General features: G+C 43.3%; 1 protein-coding gene across 2 annotated transcripts in view; it reads right to left on the bottom strand.

The window, feature by feature from the left end:
• The window catches only part of LOC121282187 (T-complex protein 11-like protein 1), a 64,301-nt gene that overhangs the window by 10,029 nt on the left and 36,449 nt on the right, over positions 1–17,823 (bottom strand). For both annotated transcript variants that reach the window (XM_041195751.1, XM_041195752.1), the window contains exons 5-10: positions 14,962–15,182; positions 13,021–13,157; positions 12,070–12,239; positions 9,670–9,851; positions 6,408–6,568; positions 3,288–3,537 (exon numbers count right to left, since the gene is read on the bottom strand). In XM_041195751.1, coding sequence (XP_041051685.1) covers positions 3,308–3,537; positions 6,408–6,568; positions 9,670–9,851; positions 12,070–12,239; positions 13,021–13,157; positions 14,962–15,182 — 1,101 coding nt within the window. In that variant the 3' untranslated portion in view covers positions 3,288–3,307. The remainder of the gene's footprint in view (positions 1–3,287; positions 3,538–6,407; positions 6,569–9,669; positions 9,852–12,069; positions 12,240–13,020; positions 13,158–14,961; positions 15,183–17,823) is intronic.

The following is a 17,823-nucleotide window of genomic DNA, read 5'->3' as shown; positions in this document are numbered from 1 at the left end:
GCAGAGACTCTTCAACTTCAGATTTTTAGTATTTGTTTAAAATGTTAAACATATCTCGCTGAACCGTGTAGTCATACAAACTCTTCCCACCGAATCACTGCATTACTCATTTATTCTCCATCCTTCCCCACCACCTCCCGCCCAATGCTGTGAAATGGAAGGGAGTGGGTTTTCAGCTGTTGAACACTCCTGGCTTGGAGATGACTGTGCAAACCACTCAGCTTTTACTCTCCTAATCTGCGCACCCCGAGGGATATATTGCAATCTGTAAGATGTTTCCACATTTCCTCATTGCTGTTTGGCAACATTGTTCACGCAGAACGGCTTCTGTCTTTTGCATGTTACAACAATCATTGAAGACCCCCAAAAGTAAACTGCTGTGAGACGTTTCCCAATCTTTTATGTAAATTTGTTTGCAAAAGAAAAAAAATGCATTTATATAGCATTATCGATGCCTCCGGCATGCCCCAAAGTGCTTGACAGCCAATTAAGTTTTTTTTTCAAGCAAAATGTAGTCACTGTTGTAATATTGGAAACACAAGAGCCAATTTGTGCACAGCAAGCTCCTATAAACAGCAATATGATAAAGACCAGATAAGCTGTTTTGTTGTTGGTTGAGCAATATAAACACTGGTCAGGAAACTGGGGCACAACCCACTGCTCTTCTTCAAAACAATGCCATGGGATACAAACAAAAAATGCTGGAAAAAACTTAGCAAGTTAGGCAACACCTGTGTAGAGAAATAAACAGAGCAAATGTTAACTCCATTTCTCTCTCTACCTAGATGCTGCTTAAACTGCTGAGATTTTTCCAGCATTTTCTGTTTTCATGTCAGGTTTCCAGCACATGCAGCGTAGTGCTTTTTGATTAATGCCGGGGGGATATTTTACATCCACCTGAGAAGGCGGACAGGGCTTGGGATTAATGATTCTTCAGAAAGACAGCACCTCTAACAGTGCAGTACTCCCTCTGGACTGCACTAGAGTGTCAGCTCAGATTTTGTGTTGAGGTTCCTGCATTTATACACTGCTGTCTCTATCATTTGATGGGACCAAGGTTATTATAATATTGGACAAGTTCTGTTTACCACTAGATGGCATCTGATGAATATAATTACACAAAACATCAAATGTCTCCTCCAATAGAAAGATCAGTAGAAACAGATTACAATTTTAAACAAGCCTTTAATGGGTTACTACAGCATTTCCCTCAGCATTATCCTATGCAGCGGGCCCAAATTTCTCTGGAAGGGCAATCAGCATTGGATTGCCACTCTGTGCCCAATTACTTAGGCTAATCTTTCTTTGATCCTATCTCACCCAACCTTCCGACTCAGGCTGGGCGAGATCCAGGCAGTGCAGTGCGACCCCAGGGCCCAGCATCGAAGTGCCGGAGAGTCCAAGTGAAGGAGACCACGCCCCCTTTTTCTACGGTACTAGCTGCCATAACCCAAGTAAGTTTAAAGGTCCAGTGAAAATTAAAGTTCCTGGACAGGCCAGGGAGAAGATAAGTGCCTAAGATTGGTCGATAAGATTTGGGGAATCGGGGGTCGGAAGTCAGGAAGGTCGGAGGTCAGAGAGGGGTTGGGCCTTGAGGAGGGGTGTGTGGTGATGGTCGGGCCTTGGGTCGGGTCTAGTTGGGCCACCAGGGGTGGCGGGGAGGAATACTGCAGGGGAATAGTGGTCAGGGTGTGGTGCCTGTTGGGGTAGGGGTTGGAAGGGAGTGGAGGAATCCCCTGGGGTGGTCAGGACATGAGGCTAGTCCCATGGGGGAGAAATTTGAGAGGTCAGGGTGTGAAGATAGTCTCATGGGGGGGCTTTGTATAATAGTGACCCAGAAGTTAGAAGTGGTTTCAATTCTTCTAACTTTTTCTGGGTAACTATTGGTGTAACCCAGTCTCAACCATCTGAAGTTTGTGAATTATATTGCATTTTCAGATGGTTCCCAGTGCAGGCCAATGGCCCAGGGCACATTTGCACTTCCAAGCAATTGCCATGCAAACCTTACCTGTGAACTTCCGAAGGGGATTCCTCAGCGCATCTTTGGGGTACTCCTCAATCCGAGCTGGGGAGATTGAGAGTTAAGGCCCAACATATTGAGGGACCCAGGTTTTCCCCTTCGGGTGACTTTCTAATGGCAGGGCTGTCTGGAAGTCAATTATGTGGGTGAAAACTGAGCACATTCATCCATTCTGTTATTGAATGGACACAGAGGATCAACTGGTCAGTACAATGCCAGACTACAGCTAGAATACCTGTCTTGGTATTAATTTAGATCAGATGTAGAATGATGTTCAGAGATTGTTCACTAGCAGCAGAGTGTGGGGGATGAAGGAAAGAGAAAGGTGAATGGAGACCAGGCCAGGGCCTGTATTCCACAACTAAATAATATTAGTACAGTAATCAGGATCACTGGGTCAGAACGCACTCTTAATAGAGAGTCATTTATTTGGGAGCATTTTACAAATTGGGGCAGAGTTATTTATACAAAGAAACAGACAGTTGTCTCCCCTCTTATCCCAGTAAAACTAACATTTACTGGATGTGCTTTATTTATGAAGGTCAATTATAATAAAACCTGTTAATATAGTAGCTTCATTCATACTGTCTCTGGGTGGAACCATTCTAATGGACTTTGAATGCCTTTGTTGAGGTCCATAAGGGCACAAGCAAAAGGCCCTTTGAGCCTGCTCTATCATTCAGTAAGATCAGGGATGACCTTCTACTTCAACTCTGCCTTCCTGTACTATTTCTTTCATTCTTAGTACTCAAAAGTCTATTAATCTCTGTTCTGAATATACTGAACAATGGAGCATCCACAGTCCTCTGGAGCTGAGAAATCCATAGGTGAGAATGACAGTGTTTTGTGGTCTGGCAAGGTGAAACCATGGCAAAGGTTCCTAAAGCCGATAAGCGCAATCAGCCCACGAGTAACATATATTCTCACGCAATCTAAAGGGCATCCAAGTCATGCTGGGAATAGACTGCCTACTTTCCCTCTTATCCATGAAAAATATATGGTACATGGAGATCCAACAATAGGGAGTAAAAACAGAAAAACAAGTTTGCTTTTCAATGATTATTAATAGTTGCCAATAGCTATTAAGGTACCAGAATATTGGATGTAATGGGAGTTATGTTTCTTGGATAAAACTACAAGCACTTTTACTATCCTGAGCATTTTATGTAATTCTAGGTGCACCTTGGCTAAAAGGACAGGGTTAAGATGTTGCCTCAGACATTGCTTCTTCACTTCTAACATTTTTGGTCCTCACCCAATGACCTACCGTAGTTCCTGCTTTCAGACTCAGCGAGAGTCCATCCCGGCATCACCGTCCATGAAGAGCAGCTTCACCAGAATCCCTGAGTAATAGGGTCCAAACACCATCCTGTTGTGGTGCAGTATACGACTAAAAATGCAGCCAATCTCCTTGAGCTCTGCCTGAACTGGAGCAAGCCCCCCTGGGAGAGCAGGAAGGCAGTTCTGTGGACCCGGGATGTTGAGAAAACCCTTCAGGTATGAGTGGATCCGCTCACCTACAGAAAGAGATCTTGGACAATGAGACCAGCTAAATAACAACACATAGGAGTCCAGCAGCGTAGGGCCTAGCAAGGCATGGTCTAGCAGGCAGTGCAGAAGAAGATTAAAGAAAAACTATGAGTATTAAAAAGCATGAATTGTTCTCAGATAATATATGAAACACGTTTCAATATAAATACAGTGATAGCAAAATATATTTACCTTCAAGCAGGAATTTGGTGGGGTCTTGAGCCCAGAGACTAAGGTCTGGTAAATGGTGGAGATATAAATGTTTCATTTAAACTGCGCAGATGTTTGAATCATGTTTGGTTGAATTATCCAGATGTTTGGATTGTTTTGCAACGAGCAAGATCTGTGGATAGTTACCTCTTGTGCCAAGATCAATGGGAAAAAACGTATTGGTGAACATTCCCTACCTACAGCATATTCCTAATTAATGGTGTGAATGTTGATAATATTTCTCATAAGCCCTTGATTCTGTTTGTAGAAACTTACTGTAAGCTGTTGTTCCCTCTGCTCCATTTTCTGCTCTAGGCTCTGACCTGTACTGGGGTTCAGCTCTGCAGATGTCAGTGTCTTTTGGCATTTTACCAATTTTACGTCTGATCAAAGACAATTGTGACAGGCTGGGAGGGCAGAGGGCATCATAACTGATGGGTGGGAACGCTGACTGATTTTCTCTCCTATACGGGCTTTATGGCCAATTTGCTGCTCTGCCTGAGGTCAACTCATTCAGCACAGTGTGCTTGTGACAGGTGTCAGGTAGAAAATACAATTGAGAACAAAGCAGAATGCAGGAAGTTCAGAGGAGAGGCGAAGAAGCTATTAAGAGAAGCAAAGACTGGCAGCCAACATAAAGGGGAATCCCAAAGTCTTCTATAGGCACATAAATAGTAAAAAGGTGGTAAAAGAAGGAGTATGACCGATTAGGGACCGAATGGGGGATTTACACATGGAGACAGGGGGCATTGCTGAGGTATTTGGATCTGTCTTTACCAAGGAAGCAGATGATACCCAGGCCAAGATGACAGAGGAGGAAACTCTTGTCGCTAGAAGGATTCAAAATGGATAAGGAGGAAATATTAGATAAACTGTCGGTACTTAAAGTTGACAAGGCACTGGGATCAGATGAGAATATTGAAGGAAGCGAGAGTGGAAATTTCAGGGGCACTGGCCATAATCTTTCAGTCTTCCCTAGATTCGGGGAGGTGGCGGAGGACTGGAGAATTGCAAACATTACGCCCTTGTTCAAAACAAGTTGTAATGATAAGCCCAGCAATTACAGACCAGTCAGTTTAACTTTGGTGGTGGGGAAGCTTCTAGAAACAATCAATTTGGGTTGCTTAGGATGAGCCAGCATAGATTTCTTAAGGGAAAGTCATGTTTAACTAACATAATAGAGTTGTTTGAGGAGGTAACAGAGAGAGTTGATGAGGGTAAAGCTATTGATGTGGTGTATAAGGACTTTCAAAAGGCATTCGATACAGTGCTGCACACAGACTTGTGAGAAAAGTTATAGTTCATGGAATAAAAGGGACAGTATCAATGTGGATGCAAAATTGACTGAGGAATAGGAAACAGCGAGTAATGGTTAATGGATATTTTTCAGGCTGGAAGGAGGTTTGTAGTGGAGCTCCCCAGGGGACGGTATTGGGACCCTTGCTTTTCCTGATATATATTCATGATCTAGGTCTTGGTGTGCAGGGGGCAAGTGTGGATGATACAAAACTGTGAAACACTGTAAACTGTAAAGAGGACAGTGTAGAACTTCAAAAGGACATAGACAAGTTGGTGGAGTGGGCAGATAGGTGGCAGATGAAGTTCAATGCAGAGAATTGTGAGGTGATTCATTTTGATAGGAAGAACATGGAGAGACAATACAAAATAAGGGGTACAACTCTAAAGGGGGTACAGGAGCAGAGGGACCTGGGTGTGTATGTGCATAAGTCATTAAAGGTGGCAGGACAGGTCGTGAGAAGAGTGGATGTATACAGTATCCTAGTCTTTATTAATAGGGGCATAGAGTACAAGAGCAAGTTGGTTATGCTGAACTTGTATCGGACACTAGTTAGACCTCAGCTGGAGTATTGTGTACACTTCTGAGTGCCAAACTTAAGGATGGATGTGAACGCATTAGAGAGAGATGAGAAACTTCAGTTATGAAGATAGATTGGAGAGATTGGGACTGTTCTCCTTGGAGAGGAGAAAGCTAAGGGGGGATTTGATAGAGGTATTCAAAATCATGAGGGGGTGGGAGATCGCAGATAGCTTGTAAAAAGATCAAGAACGAGAGGGCATAGATTTAAAGTGATTTGCAAAAGAAGCAAATGCGATGTGAGAAAAAACTTTTTCACACAGCAAGTGGTTCGGGTCTAGAAGGCACTGCCTGGAAGTGTGGTGGAGGCAGGTTCAACTAAGGCATTCAAGAGAGCATTAGATGATTATTTAAGTAAAAACAATATGCAGGGTTATGGGGAAAAGAAAGGAGGATGGCACTGAGTCATAATGCTCATTCGGAGACACCGTGCAGACACAATGGGCTGAATGGCCTCCTTCTGCACCGGAACAATTCTGTGTGATTATGATTCTGAGAATCAAAATCCATCCTGGGATCGTGCTGGTCAGCGTGCTTCAGTTCCACAATGGGCATAGCATGAACTAGCTGAGCCATTCTGGACATTATTAATGCTGATTATAAATGGAAATTTTGTTATAATTCACATCAGCTCTGAGTAAAGAACAACAACACATTTTTTTTAAGTAGCGATGACAAGACAGCTTAATATCATTCAAAAAATTGCCTCAGCTTCACTGATCACACTCCAGGAGTACTTGGCTTACTTTGAAAATTGTACAAACGACTCACCTATCAGGTTACGAATGACATTGTCTCTCTGTGTAATGCTTCTGATTTGTCCTTTTAAAATGGCTTCTTGCTCGCTTGTCAGAGGAGTGCATCCATGTTCAGGAAGTGACTTGACCTCTCTATATATCTGGTCGCTGACTGCAAGTAGAGATTCTTCTAACCTGAATATGGTGGAGATTAACAGGAGCAGCAAAACAAGAATCTTTTAATCTACTGTTTTCTGTTGATAATGATGGAGAGGGATCCTTTGGTTATATCACCTTTTCAGGATTCAAAATCAAAGCCTCAGCTGTTTGAGGCTGTAAAGACCAAAGCTTCAACTGGGCTTGTGATTTGGGAAGAAAACGGCAATGGCAGGAAATCTCCTCCCTTCAAACGCCTATCCTCCTGTTAGCGATCCAAACAGGTAAAAGGAGCAGAGCCCAGATGGTCCCTTACACTGAACGGAACACGGAACATGGCCATAGGACTAGGAGGAGGGACTTAAAATAGAGGCAAGGAGGAAAACAAACAAAAGAAATCTGGTTTAAGTTAACATTTTTTAAAATATGTGTGAGAATACTCCCAACAAGAATCTCAGAATGAAGGCAGCTTTCTCCTCATGCATGTTTGTGGAAAGGTTGTAGGAATGAGTAAAAATCTGATGATGGGTCCAAGCTGTTGCCTTGAGGGCCCCTGCAGAGGTTTGGCATCAGATTTAAGTTGTTTTAAGATATAAAATATTCTGGGAGAAATAAAAATTACCCCCTAATTTCCAAAAACAAAACCTCCCTAACAGTGAAAATAACTCCTATTTTGAAACTATTGTGCACAAAAGAGAAGAGAAATTAGTTTATATCGAAATGTGAAGCAGGGGTTGCTCTATATCCAAGTATCCATTTTCCCAGCAGTGGCCATTTTGTTTTCCTCAGTTGTCAACATAGCCCACTCTGATGCAAGGTCTTTGAGCTAAACCATTGGGCTGGATTTTACCAGCCCCATGGCAACGGGCTGACATCTTCCCTTCACCCGCAGCAGGAACCTCAGAGGCCAGGGCCTCTACCGGGCAGTCAATTCAGGCAATTAAGGGCACAAGTAAGGGCCACCTCCCGCCCCTGCTGGCATTCTACTGCCATCGGGTGGGGCCATTGCCACGTGGAGAGACAGCCAGGTAAACTCCGACAGTCTCCCAGCAAGTTCACAGGCGTCCTTCTTTATGGTTGTTCCATGGCTCACGGAGGTGACCCCTCCCAACAGTAATAGCTACCTCCATGGCTGTGGCTCCGCTACTTGAAGATGCCTCCACCCCCACCCCACCGCCGGGGCCTGCCTTCCTGCCCTGACTCTGGCTTGCTGAAAAGAATGTACTTTGTCTTTGAGGGGATCTTGTCATGGAGGTACCCTCTTCTTTATGCTGCAGTCTCAGCAGTGGCCACCTCTAGTGGTGGCGCTGCTGAGGCTGTTAGCCCTCTGATTGGGCCAGCAGCTCTGGGAGTAGACTGCTGCCCCTAATTGTACAGCAGTCCCAGCGGGTGGGTGGCCTCTTAATTAGCCACCATCAGTAAAATTCCTCCCTAGGATTCCACATCCCGCTGGCACCGGGTCAACTTCCGCTTTACGTCCTGGTGGTAGGACTTGTTCCCTGCTCGAAAAATTCAGCCCATTAACTCTGTTTCCCTCTCCACTTATGTTGCCTGGGCTTTTAAGGTTGTTTCCAGTATTTTATGTTCTAAATACCGTCCAATTAGCTGGATGATTGGTTTATTGGTTCGAGCTGATTGGAGGTGTGTTTCGCAACTGGGACCAACTCCCAGGCAATCCAGAAAAAGAGAAGAGAATCATAACTCGAATTAACAGCTGTAGATATTTCCACTTAATACCTCATCAGAGGTAAGCACCAAGGTGCCTAGATGTGCCACGTAAGTTGTGGGTCAGAAAGCATTGGTAAGGTTAAGTTCTGTAATGTTTCTTGATTTATATGAAACTTCTGTATTCTGCCCTTCTTACATAGATTATGACAGGTTTAGATAAGGTAGACAAAGAAATGTTGTTTCCATTAGCTGATGGTACGAGGACTTGGAGATACAGATTTAAGGTTTTGGACTAGAGATGCAGGGGTGATGTGAGATCTTTTTTACACAGCAAGTGCTAATGACCTGAAACTCACTGCTTACTGGTATGGTGGAAGCTGAGATAATGAATAATGTCAAGCTCTCGAGGGAAATACAGGGCCGTGGGGATACAGCAGGGGAAGGGAAGTGATTGGATTACTCAATGGAGAGCCAGTATGGGTTGAATGGTCTCCTTCTGTGCCTTAATGGCTCTATATATCCTTATTTGTCAAAGTTTTTGACCAGCATTTCAGTCTTTTGATGACCTACTTTGCTTATTGCACCTAAAACACATCTAAATTCATGAACAATCATGTATCCTTGTTATATATATGCAAGTCCCATGCCCACCTATGTTGGGCAAACAATTATAAGGTAAGTGACATTCCAAAGGTTCGATAAAAAGACTGGTTCTGAGCCTATTACAGTCAACCTTCAGTTACACTTTTTAGCTTTACACTCCAAAATGCCTCTGATAGCCCTGAAAGTGAATGAACCTGGGAAGGTTTTCTTAGTTTAAAATGAGGCCTTTCCCATGGTTAACCATCCACATTTGATAAATGAAGTAGGGCCATTACGACCAGGTTAATTTGCTAGCAAAGCAGGTGTGGTGGGATCATTAACATACAAAGCCTGAACTGAGAAGGTGAGCCAGGATTTCGAGGCCCATGGCTGATGAAAGTCAGAGAGAACATGGAGCTCCCTGGCTGGAGAAGGCAAGACTAAATAGCCCAAGCTTGGAAGGATTTCTTTACATAGAGAATGATTGAAAGCTGTAACGTGTTGCTTGGTGGAGTGTTAGAGGCCAGGACCGCACATTTAAAAGACACTTCAATGCTGAAAAGGGAAGGCTGTAGAATTAGTGTTTTGGAATGATGGAATCAAATAGGACGAAAGAGCCTCCTACTTCCAACCCTACCATTTGATCTTAACACAAGGTGAGACTGAAACTAGAGATGCTGTGCATTAGGCTGTCAGCCTTCCACAGTCACTGTGAAATAGTGGACCACACGGGTGTCTCTCTATACTCTCACAGCTGAAAGTTGTTTTGCACCTTGCAACATTTTCAGTTGCGTACACTGAAGGGATAGAGTTGTAATTATAGCAAGCGTTGAAAAATATTCCGTCTCTGCTGTCACTTCCTGGAGACACAGGTGGTCAGATTAACTTACTTGTGGTTCAGCCCATCCAACAAGGCACAAGTGACCTGCTTTACTTTATCTACAAACCCAGGCAAACCACAAATGGCTGCTCCTACTGTATTACTGGTTACCAATAGGATGGAGGCCACCAGGGTCAGCTGGTCGACTCTCTGTTGCAGTTCCTGTAGACGTGATCTGTCCATCAGCACAGTCTGTGTGGGGAGGAAAAAAAATATGTTGGTTCATGTTATTTATCAACGGGAAGACTGTAACTCCCAATAAATCACTGCTGTACAGTGGAATTGAGGGATCGCCTGAGCAGTGTTAGCTCATTTAAAAAGTATTAAGTCAGTTAAGGCTGTCTTCTTTTCACGTCAGTGATGATTAACTAGAACCATCCAGCCCAACTGTTGCATGTGTTAGAAAAGGACCAGGCAGACTATGGGCTATGGGGACATGAGTAGGGAGGGAAACCAATAACTGATTGTCATTGAATGATCTTTGCTGGACAACATACGGTGTGCATGTTGAGACTGTTATTTGCTGTGATCTATGAATAGCTTACTAACACCCACAGCATGGACTCACACCCGAAGGGCCACATGGTCACGATATCAAAAGGTCTGCCGGCACCCAGGAACTGTGTCCTGGACCTTCAGGAAAAGAAGGGAGATAAGAGCAACACAAAGAAAAACCTGGCCTGATAAAAGTGTTTATCGCTCCGAAAGTAACCTTGGTGATAAGTGAAGGTTTTGCCATCTTTGGGGAAGAATGCAATTCAGCACCTCCAAACCCAGAGCAGTGTTTGATTGTGCTGAACTTTATTTTCAGAACAACTTTTCTGTCAGAGACAGTGAAGATGAAGAAGTTCCCGATTTGCAGGTGACTTCAATTATATTTTGGAGGCTGTATTCCTGAGCGGTTTCATTTCTCCATTTTAATTGTTTTTTTCCCATCTCAGTGCTTTGCCCCTCCCCCATCACAATCTGCAAATAATTTCATTTTGATACTCTGTTTACGTAGAAAGGGAACTCATTCTGATAAAACTGGTGGGAGCGGGGAGACGAGGAGCCAACAATGTTAATTTTCTTTTCTGTGGGTGCAGGCAGGTGTGATGTTGGCTCCAGAAATGATGGACAGTTTCAGGTGCAGACAGTACCATTCATTTACTCTTAATAGATGACTTGAAGCACCCTATCATCAAAATAAACCTGAACTTTAATGACTATTTTGAATTTAAATTGTTGGAGGAATGATCTGCATGAGGCAGACAGCCTCCCAGCTTCTTGACAAGGGATCAGGAAACCCATTCGCCGTTGTTGTACTTGGAGTGAGTCTTGCCATCAGTGCTGCCAACTGCCAATTGCAAAAGTCAACTGCTAAATAGATGCTATTCTATTTCTTTCAACTTGTTTATTTTTCTGATGTTCGATGGCCTTTCGGGATTAATTGTGCAGAAGGTATTATGGAACCTGACACTATCTCCAGAGACGGCCTTGCACTTTACAAAGCCCTATGGAGCAAAAGGTCATGAGGCCCACCTCACAGTTGATCAGCAAATATGGGCCTTATATGCAATTGCCAAGAATTGTTCTATTTTGGTCAGGGGACTAGGCTGAGTCTGACACTAGGCCTCGTCACCCCGGTCTCTCCCTGAAGCCACATGAAACGCTCCCACCTGTCAATAGGAATTATGTACAAGACCACACCAGAACAATGCCAGAGCATGACTGAGTAGGGGAAGGTGGGAGAAGGAGAGAGCTCAGTTCCATCACTGTCATGACAAACTGGCTCCACACATGCATACCAATTGGACTGAGAGTGTCCTACAAAGGCTGTGTATGTCCTTGTCTTCTCATTACATGTGTTTTTTTCCATGTTGCTGCACTGCTGAAGTTAACATGTGCGTTCATACAATAATGTGGAGCTGTTAGGTCATGTCGATTTTATGTGTCCTGGGTCAAAGAGATCGTAAGTGAAAGGCCCAAGAAGACCTGCACAGGTGTAGTTGAGGAGCAGAGGCTGTATGTTACCAAATTGGCAGCATAGGCCCAAGGCTGGCCTTAACTTAAAGTAACACAATCACTCAACAACATGATTGTCTATTGATACTAATTCAGTCCCTACGTACCATATGATGCAATACCCTCTATTAATTAGAAGTTATAGGGCTAATTTAATTGATTCTGGCACACTTACAGCATCTTAAACGAGGAAATGGAGAGGTGGTGTATAAGGTACTTCAGTTAAGTCCATGAAGTTTGTCCTGTCAGTTTATGGTTGTTCACCTTTATTGAGAGTACTGTCCACTTGCAGCACAGAGCAGGCTATCTGCATACCCCAGCCTGGCAACAACAATAATTGAAGGGCACAGCACTTCTTAACATGTTTGAATGGGCATTCTCCGCACACTGGTGACTTACAGCTTACCTCTGGATAAGTATCGGTGACTTGGTCCCATTTCAGCAAGTTCATGAAGCCTTGATTCAACACCATTATCGGGCTCACCACTGCTGGACAGTTGCCATGAGATGATGAGACTGAATTGACAGTTTCTTCTGTTGCTGCCTTCAGCCATGCAGTCGTGTGCTCCAAAGCATCTGAGAAGTGGGGAAAGGAGGAAGGTAACAATGGCATGATAGGAAACTACTGTTACACAGGCTCAATTACCTGTTGCCTTTACCAACTGAGCCATATAGACCCAAAAGGTCCATGGTTTGATTCCTGACCTGTGAAGAGATCTGCAAACAATTTTAGATCTTGTGGGGGGAAAGAAATATAACAATGCAATGTTGGTCAGGATACAATATCTTTTTTTTAGGTGGCATGTGGGGGGGCTGTTGAAATTGAACTGAGGATCTGATTCTGAAAAATGATTTTAATCCATGGGGTCGAGAACAATTTAAGCTCATATGCATCAAACGTTAAGGCCTAGTTTACAGTGTGAAGCCTCAGCTCACAACAGACCTTCACCACTACTTCCCTTGATGCCTTTCATCTGATTTATTTTAGTATGTAAGGCTGTAGGTAGAGTCTTAGCAAATTTAAAAGTTGGATTTACTCTGTCTCTTAAATATCCACAAAATAATTGTATTTAACTCTCCTTTGGAGGAGGGAGGAATCACTCTGACAACAATATGTGCAGCAACATTGCAACTGCATCTGGAAATAAGGCATTAACAATTTAACAACCAGAGCAATTCATTCCTCACTCCCCACCCCCTCGTCTCCACATTCTCCCTTCATTTTGAGCACACAACTCCTGCTTCCCAGTTCTCAGGCAATTCTTTGCATGAACTCTCTTTAGTCCCTGCAGCTTATCTTCTCAATAGCTCAGTGCCAGGACAGGCTGAGCAATGAGCCTTTCAATGAGTTGCTTACTGGGCTGTTTGTCGAGGAACTCCTGGAACTTGCTGCGTTCGTATTGGATAGACTCTTGTTGTAGATGAGGCTTCAAGGTTTTCATGGTGAAGTTTGCCATGTCGATCTTCATCAGGTCAAGCACACGGAAGATTTCCCTAAGTGATGATAAAGTCAGACCGATTAGAGATTTCATTCCTCTCTTGGCATTATAGGCTGTTTCACTCTGATATGCTTAGTGAACACCTAAGCAGAGTTACTAACTGCGAGAAAGCAAATAAATTGTGAGACGTTTCACTAGGTGATCTCTTGAACATATTTAAAAACGAATGAACATAAGAGGCCACAGATGATTTGTTATGAAGTTTTACTGTGAAAGTTTAACATCCTTTAACAGTGTAAAATTACAAGGTTCTGACCTAATCAATTAATTTAGATGGCTTATACTGATAACACTGCAGCCTAGAGTTGATAATCCCACTGGTGGATTTGATGACTTTATAAAGTGCATGGGTATGTAGCGAATGGATAATAATCATCATCGGAAGAGCTGATCCAGAAGAGACTGTAACTGGAAATGTGGTAGAACTTAGAGGATGCAGCTTGTGTTTGAAGGGACAGCTCCGATATTTACTGGGCTGGGTTTTGGGAGCAGAGGGAGGGGAGTTTTGATTGGAAGTCCAGGTTTTTCCACCACTGTGAAGTTTTTTGAGGTAAGCTTTGAGGTTTTTAAAATTTTAACTTCCTATCCAATCCAAACACACTTGCTTTTTGGGCTTAAAGTTGCTCCATTATTGCAGTGAGCGAGTGGCCAAACTATGGAACAGGATAACTAGGGAGATGGTGGAAGAAGACGGTATTGATTCATTTAAATGCAAATGAGATTTCTTTCAATATTACTATTTTTGGATACAGTAAATGAGTAAGTTGAGGTAGGGCATATGGTAATTGTAGCATATTCGGGAGGAAAAGGCAACTATGGATCTATGGTTCCCAAAGCTTACTGCCACTGGAGATTTCCTCACCACATGGCTAGGTCTGTGATAAACTAATTGATAGAGATTAATTGCTAAGGAGTCATCAACAACTCCATTACTGTTTTATCATGCAACGGCCAGGAACTGATGGTCTGAATGACCTGTTTCCATGCCCTACATTCTTTCTAATGGATGGATCTTGATCTTCTTTTGTGTAGCAATTACTATATTCCTAATGAAATTGTTTCCTTGGTATGTGGGAAACTTCTAGAATTGATTATTACAAATTGGTTGAACATTTATGGAGATATAAACAATCTGGCAAAAGCAAGCATAGATTTACAAAAGGAAATCACACCTGACTTAGTATAAGGATCCAGAACATAAAGGGTTAATGTGGAGCTGAGTACAGTACTGCCCACACAGTGATGTAACACATGACTCATACCTAGAGGTCAGTTTAATTGTTGGACAGAGCCATGTGTAGAAGCAAGCATGGAGACAGCTCCTAGCTTGGACCTTTGTATTTCGTTTCTAGTAGTTAATAAATACTTACTGTTGAACTACCTAAGTCTGTGAATACCTTAATAATATCTACTGAACTTTGCCCAACACCTTGCAAGATGATTAACATAGCAGAATTTTGTGATAAAGTAACGAAAGGTGAATATGTGAGGGAAGTTTGCACGCAGTTTATTTGGATTTTATGTGAATAGTTGCAAGAATATTGCTTGATCTGACTGCCTTGGACAACAACAACAACTTACATTTATATAGCACCTTTAATGTAGCAAAGCACCTCACGGCACTCCGCAGGAGGGTTAACAAACAAAACCTGACACTGAACCACATAAGGAGATAGCAGGACAGGATCAAAGAGGTACACTTTGAAGACTGTCTTTGAGGAGGCAGAGAGGCCTAGGAAGGAAAGTCATAAGAAGAAACGACATCATACCCTCACACGTCCTCCCCCCTCCAAACATACCTGAAGAGTGATACAGTCCCTGTGAGGCCTTTCAGCTTCTTAATCTCTGCATCCCTGACTGGCGCACACAGATTTGCCATCATGCCTATGATGAAGCTGGACAATTGCTGGATATCCAGTGCATTATGCTGAGCTTGCTGCTCAATCAACTCCATGTCCAGCATTTCACCGATCTGGGTCCGTAAACGGGTGTGACCAGGAAGCAGGAGAGCCAATAGTGACTAAAGAGAAGAAAAACAGCAATAAGTAAGTTTCAGTTCAAATCAGCAGCTCTACTCCTCTCTGACACATCTCTTCTTTTGTTAAATTCCCAAGATATAAATTCATGGATCCAACTGTGAAGATTATGTACCTTGTAACACCTTAACCTGGCAATGATTGTGTGATAGTCTGGTCTCCTGCTTGGATGGCTTATACTCTTCAGGTTTGATATTATGTGTTTATCAAGAATCAAGTGTGTTGTGTGTTTTAAAAGAAGTGCCAGTTTTATCTTATTGATAAACCTATGAAGGCAAATGTCCACAGTGCAAGACAGCTTCCCAATTAAAAACAATAAGACAGAAATGAGCATAAAATGAAACTATCGTGATTAGATGAAACATTCTTGGGTTGCAAGACATTGGGCTGAATTTCATGGGGGCATGGGGTGCGCATTGCTCGCCCCTCCATTCCAAGAGTCGCAGGTGATGGAGCTAAAAAACAAGCCCGCCCGTTAATGATAATGCACTGCCAGCAGGTTAAACAGGCTGAGAGTGGGACTTCTGGCTCTCAGTCGGAGGAAATCCTGCCCTCGAGATCTGCCAGACAATCTGATTGGCTGGCAGCTCAAGGAGTCCCTGCAGTGCCAGGACAGAGTAGTGGGCGCAGCTGGGACTGCAAGCAGGCCCACAAAGAACATGCATGCATCACAGAACCAGTGGAGTCCCCGGCTTTTAAGGCAGGGAAGGGATTGTGCAGTCTAGTGGGGGTAGGTTCTGGAAGCCAGGTGGGCAGGAACAAGGGCTGAGGGGGTTACATCTTGGGGGGGGGGAATTGCTGCCAATGCACAAAGGGCACCCCCCAAATGGCATGCCCCCTTACCGCCTTTCTTCCAGCCTTTCCACAACTTTTTTCCAAAAGTGGACTCCCCACTCCCACTTACCTGTGCATGTCAACCGTTTTAGGATGTGGGCAGTGTGAAATATGGGTCAATGAGCTTGGTAACAAGCTCAATTGCCCATTAATTATTTTTGCAAAAATGGTGGGCGTGGCACCAATTTTGCCACCTGCCCACCAACTGTATTATGGGGACTGGGACTGGGTCAGGGATCGATGGGAAGGTGGTAAGCTTTCCACCCCTCGTATTTTATGTGACCCCACCCCCAGCCCGCTGAAAGCATGACCGGTGGGGGTGAGGTGGGACTGTAAAATCTGGCCTCTTGTAGATTGTAGAAAGGAAATAATACTGCAGGAATTAAGGATTGGTCCAATTTTGAGGTTCTGGAAAAGAATAATTTTGAGTTGGAGATGAGGTTTTTATTGTTGTTCTGAAGAAGGGTTGGACAATCCTCCCTGAATCGGAGTCTTTTGATTTTACCTCTGGTCCCCTCTAGCCACTGGCTGGCTTATCTCATTTGCATGTGACCCGATGTATGGTATAGGTCATTGCACATTGAAGGCATCAAGACAGATTTGAAAGAACTGGACCAAGACAGCCAGGAAAATGGGAGATTATCTACCGGGGGCTCATCCTGTACGAGGTACAAGAGAGAGCAAAATCCTAACTGGTGAAATGCAGGTTTGAGCGCTTTACCTGCTTGAGTCACATTTCTAGTGCTTCTTTTATCTTTATGACTGGGTGAGAACAATTCAGTATGGGCGCATTAAATGTTCCTATGTGAGCTGTGCCAATCAGGATATCTATCCTTTGTATATTCTTTATAAATCAATAGCTGAAAAGGAGATTTTAAATCTGCTCTGATAACCTTATTCATTGTAAGTTTCTTTTCAATTCTATTTGGTTGCTACCAGATTTATGCTGAATGATTCGGCGGCTATCATAGAGGATTATCTATTCTAGCCATCTCTGGCTACAATATTCGAGGGAACACTGAAATTAGTTTGAGACTCTGTTTAGTGGATTCTGAATACTTGTTAAGAGCAGAGAAAATGCCATGTAGTTGCTTTGGTAGAAAATATTTTTGGCAGTGTTAGAAAATTCCATTTGCAAACTAGGCTGGTCCTAGTTTTCAAATTGGTCATGGCAGATATATAGATTTCCCAGCTTTTAATTGAAGTTCCTGAAGTTATCTCCCTGCCTGTCTGTCTGTCTCTCTCTTTCTCCTTTACCATTCTTCCCTCAGGTTCTTCACATATTCCTTTCCTACACTAGAATCTCTGTGTAGTCATTTACCAGGATAACTTTCTCAGGGCTCATCATAGGCCTTGTGGGTTGGTAAGGGAGGGCTGTCCCCCAGCCCTGCTATAAGGTATAAGATTGGCTGAACTACCAGAGAAACAGCCCAAAGAGCTGGAAGCTCAGTTGTCACCACTTCTCCAGTGTTTCCCCCAAACCCCTACAGCAGGAGATCAGCGCAACCTCAGCTGAAATTCAGGGCCAGAGTTTCTGCAGAGTGAAGAGTCAATTTCGTGTTTTCTGAAGTATTTCTATGTGCCAGGATGTGAGCAGCTTCTCAAAAACTTTCTCACCCAAGTGCAAGGGTAAATATGGATTTGGCAGTTTTACCGCTAACGTCGCCAATTTGGCACAACTGAGAAGGATTTATAAAGTCACTCTATAGTACAAACTGATTCATTGAACAGATGAACAGCGAATGTGAATGACGCTATAACATTGTAAACAGATGCCTTGAAGTTTCAGTG

Source organism: Carcharodon carcharias, chromosome 9 (genome assembly GCF_017639515.1).
Source record: "Carcharodon carcharias isolate sCarCar2 chromosome 9, sCarCar2.pri, whole genome shotgun sequence".
Lineage (NCBI taxonomy): Eukaryota > Metazoa > Chordata > Chondrichthyes > Lamniformes > Lamnidae > Carcharodon > Carcharodon carcharias.
The sequence above is the reverse complement of the archived record's forward strand: the minus strand, read 5'-3'. Positions and strand labels throughout refer to the sequence as shown.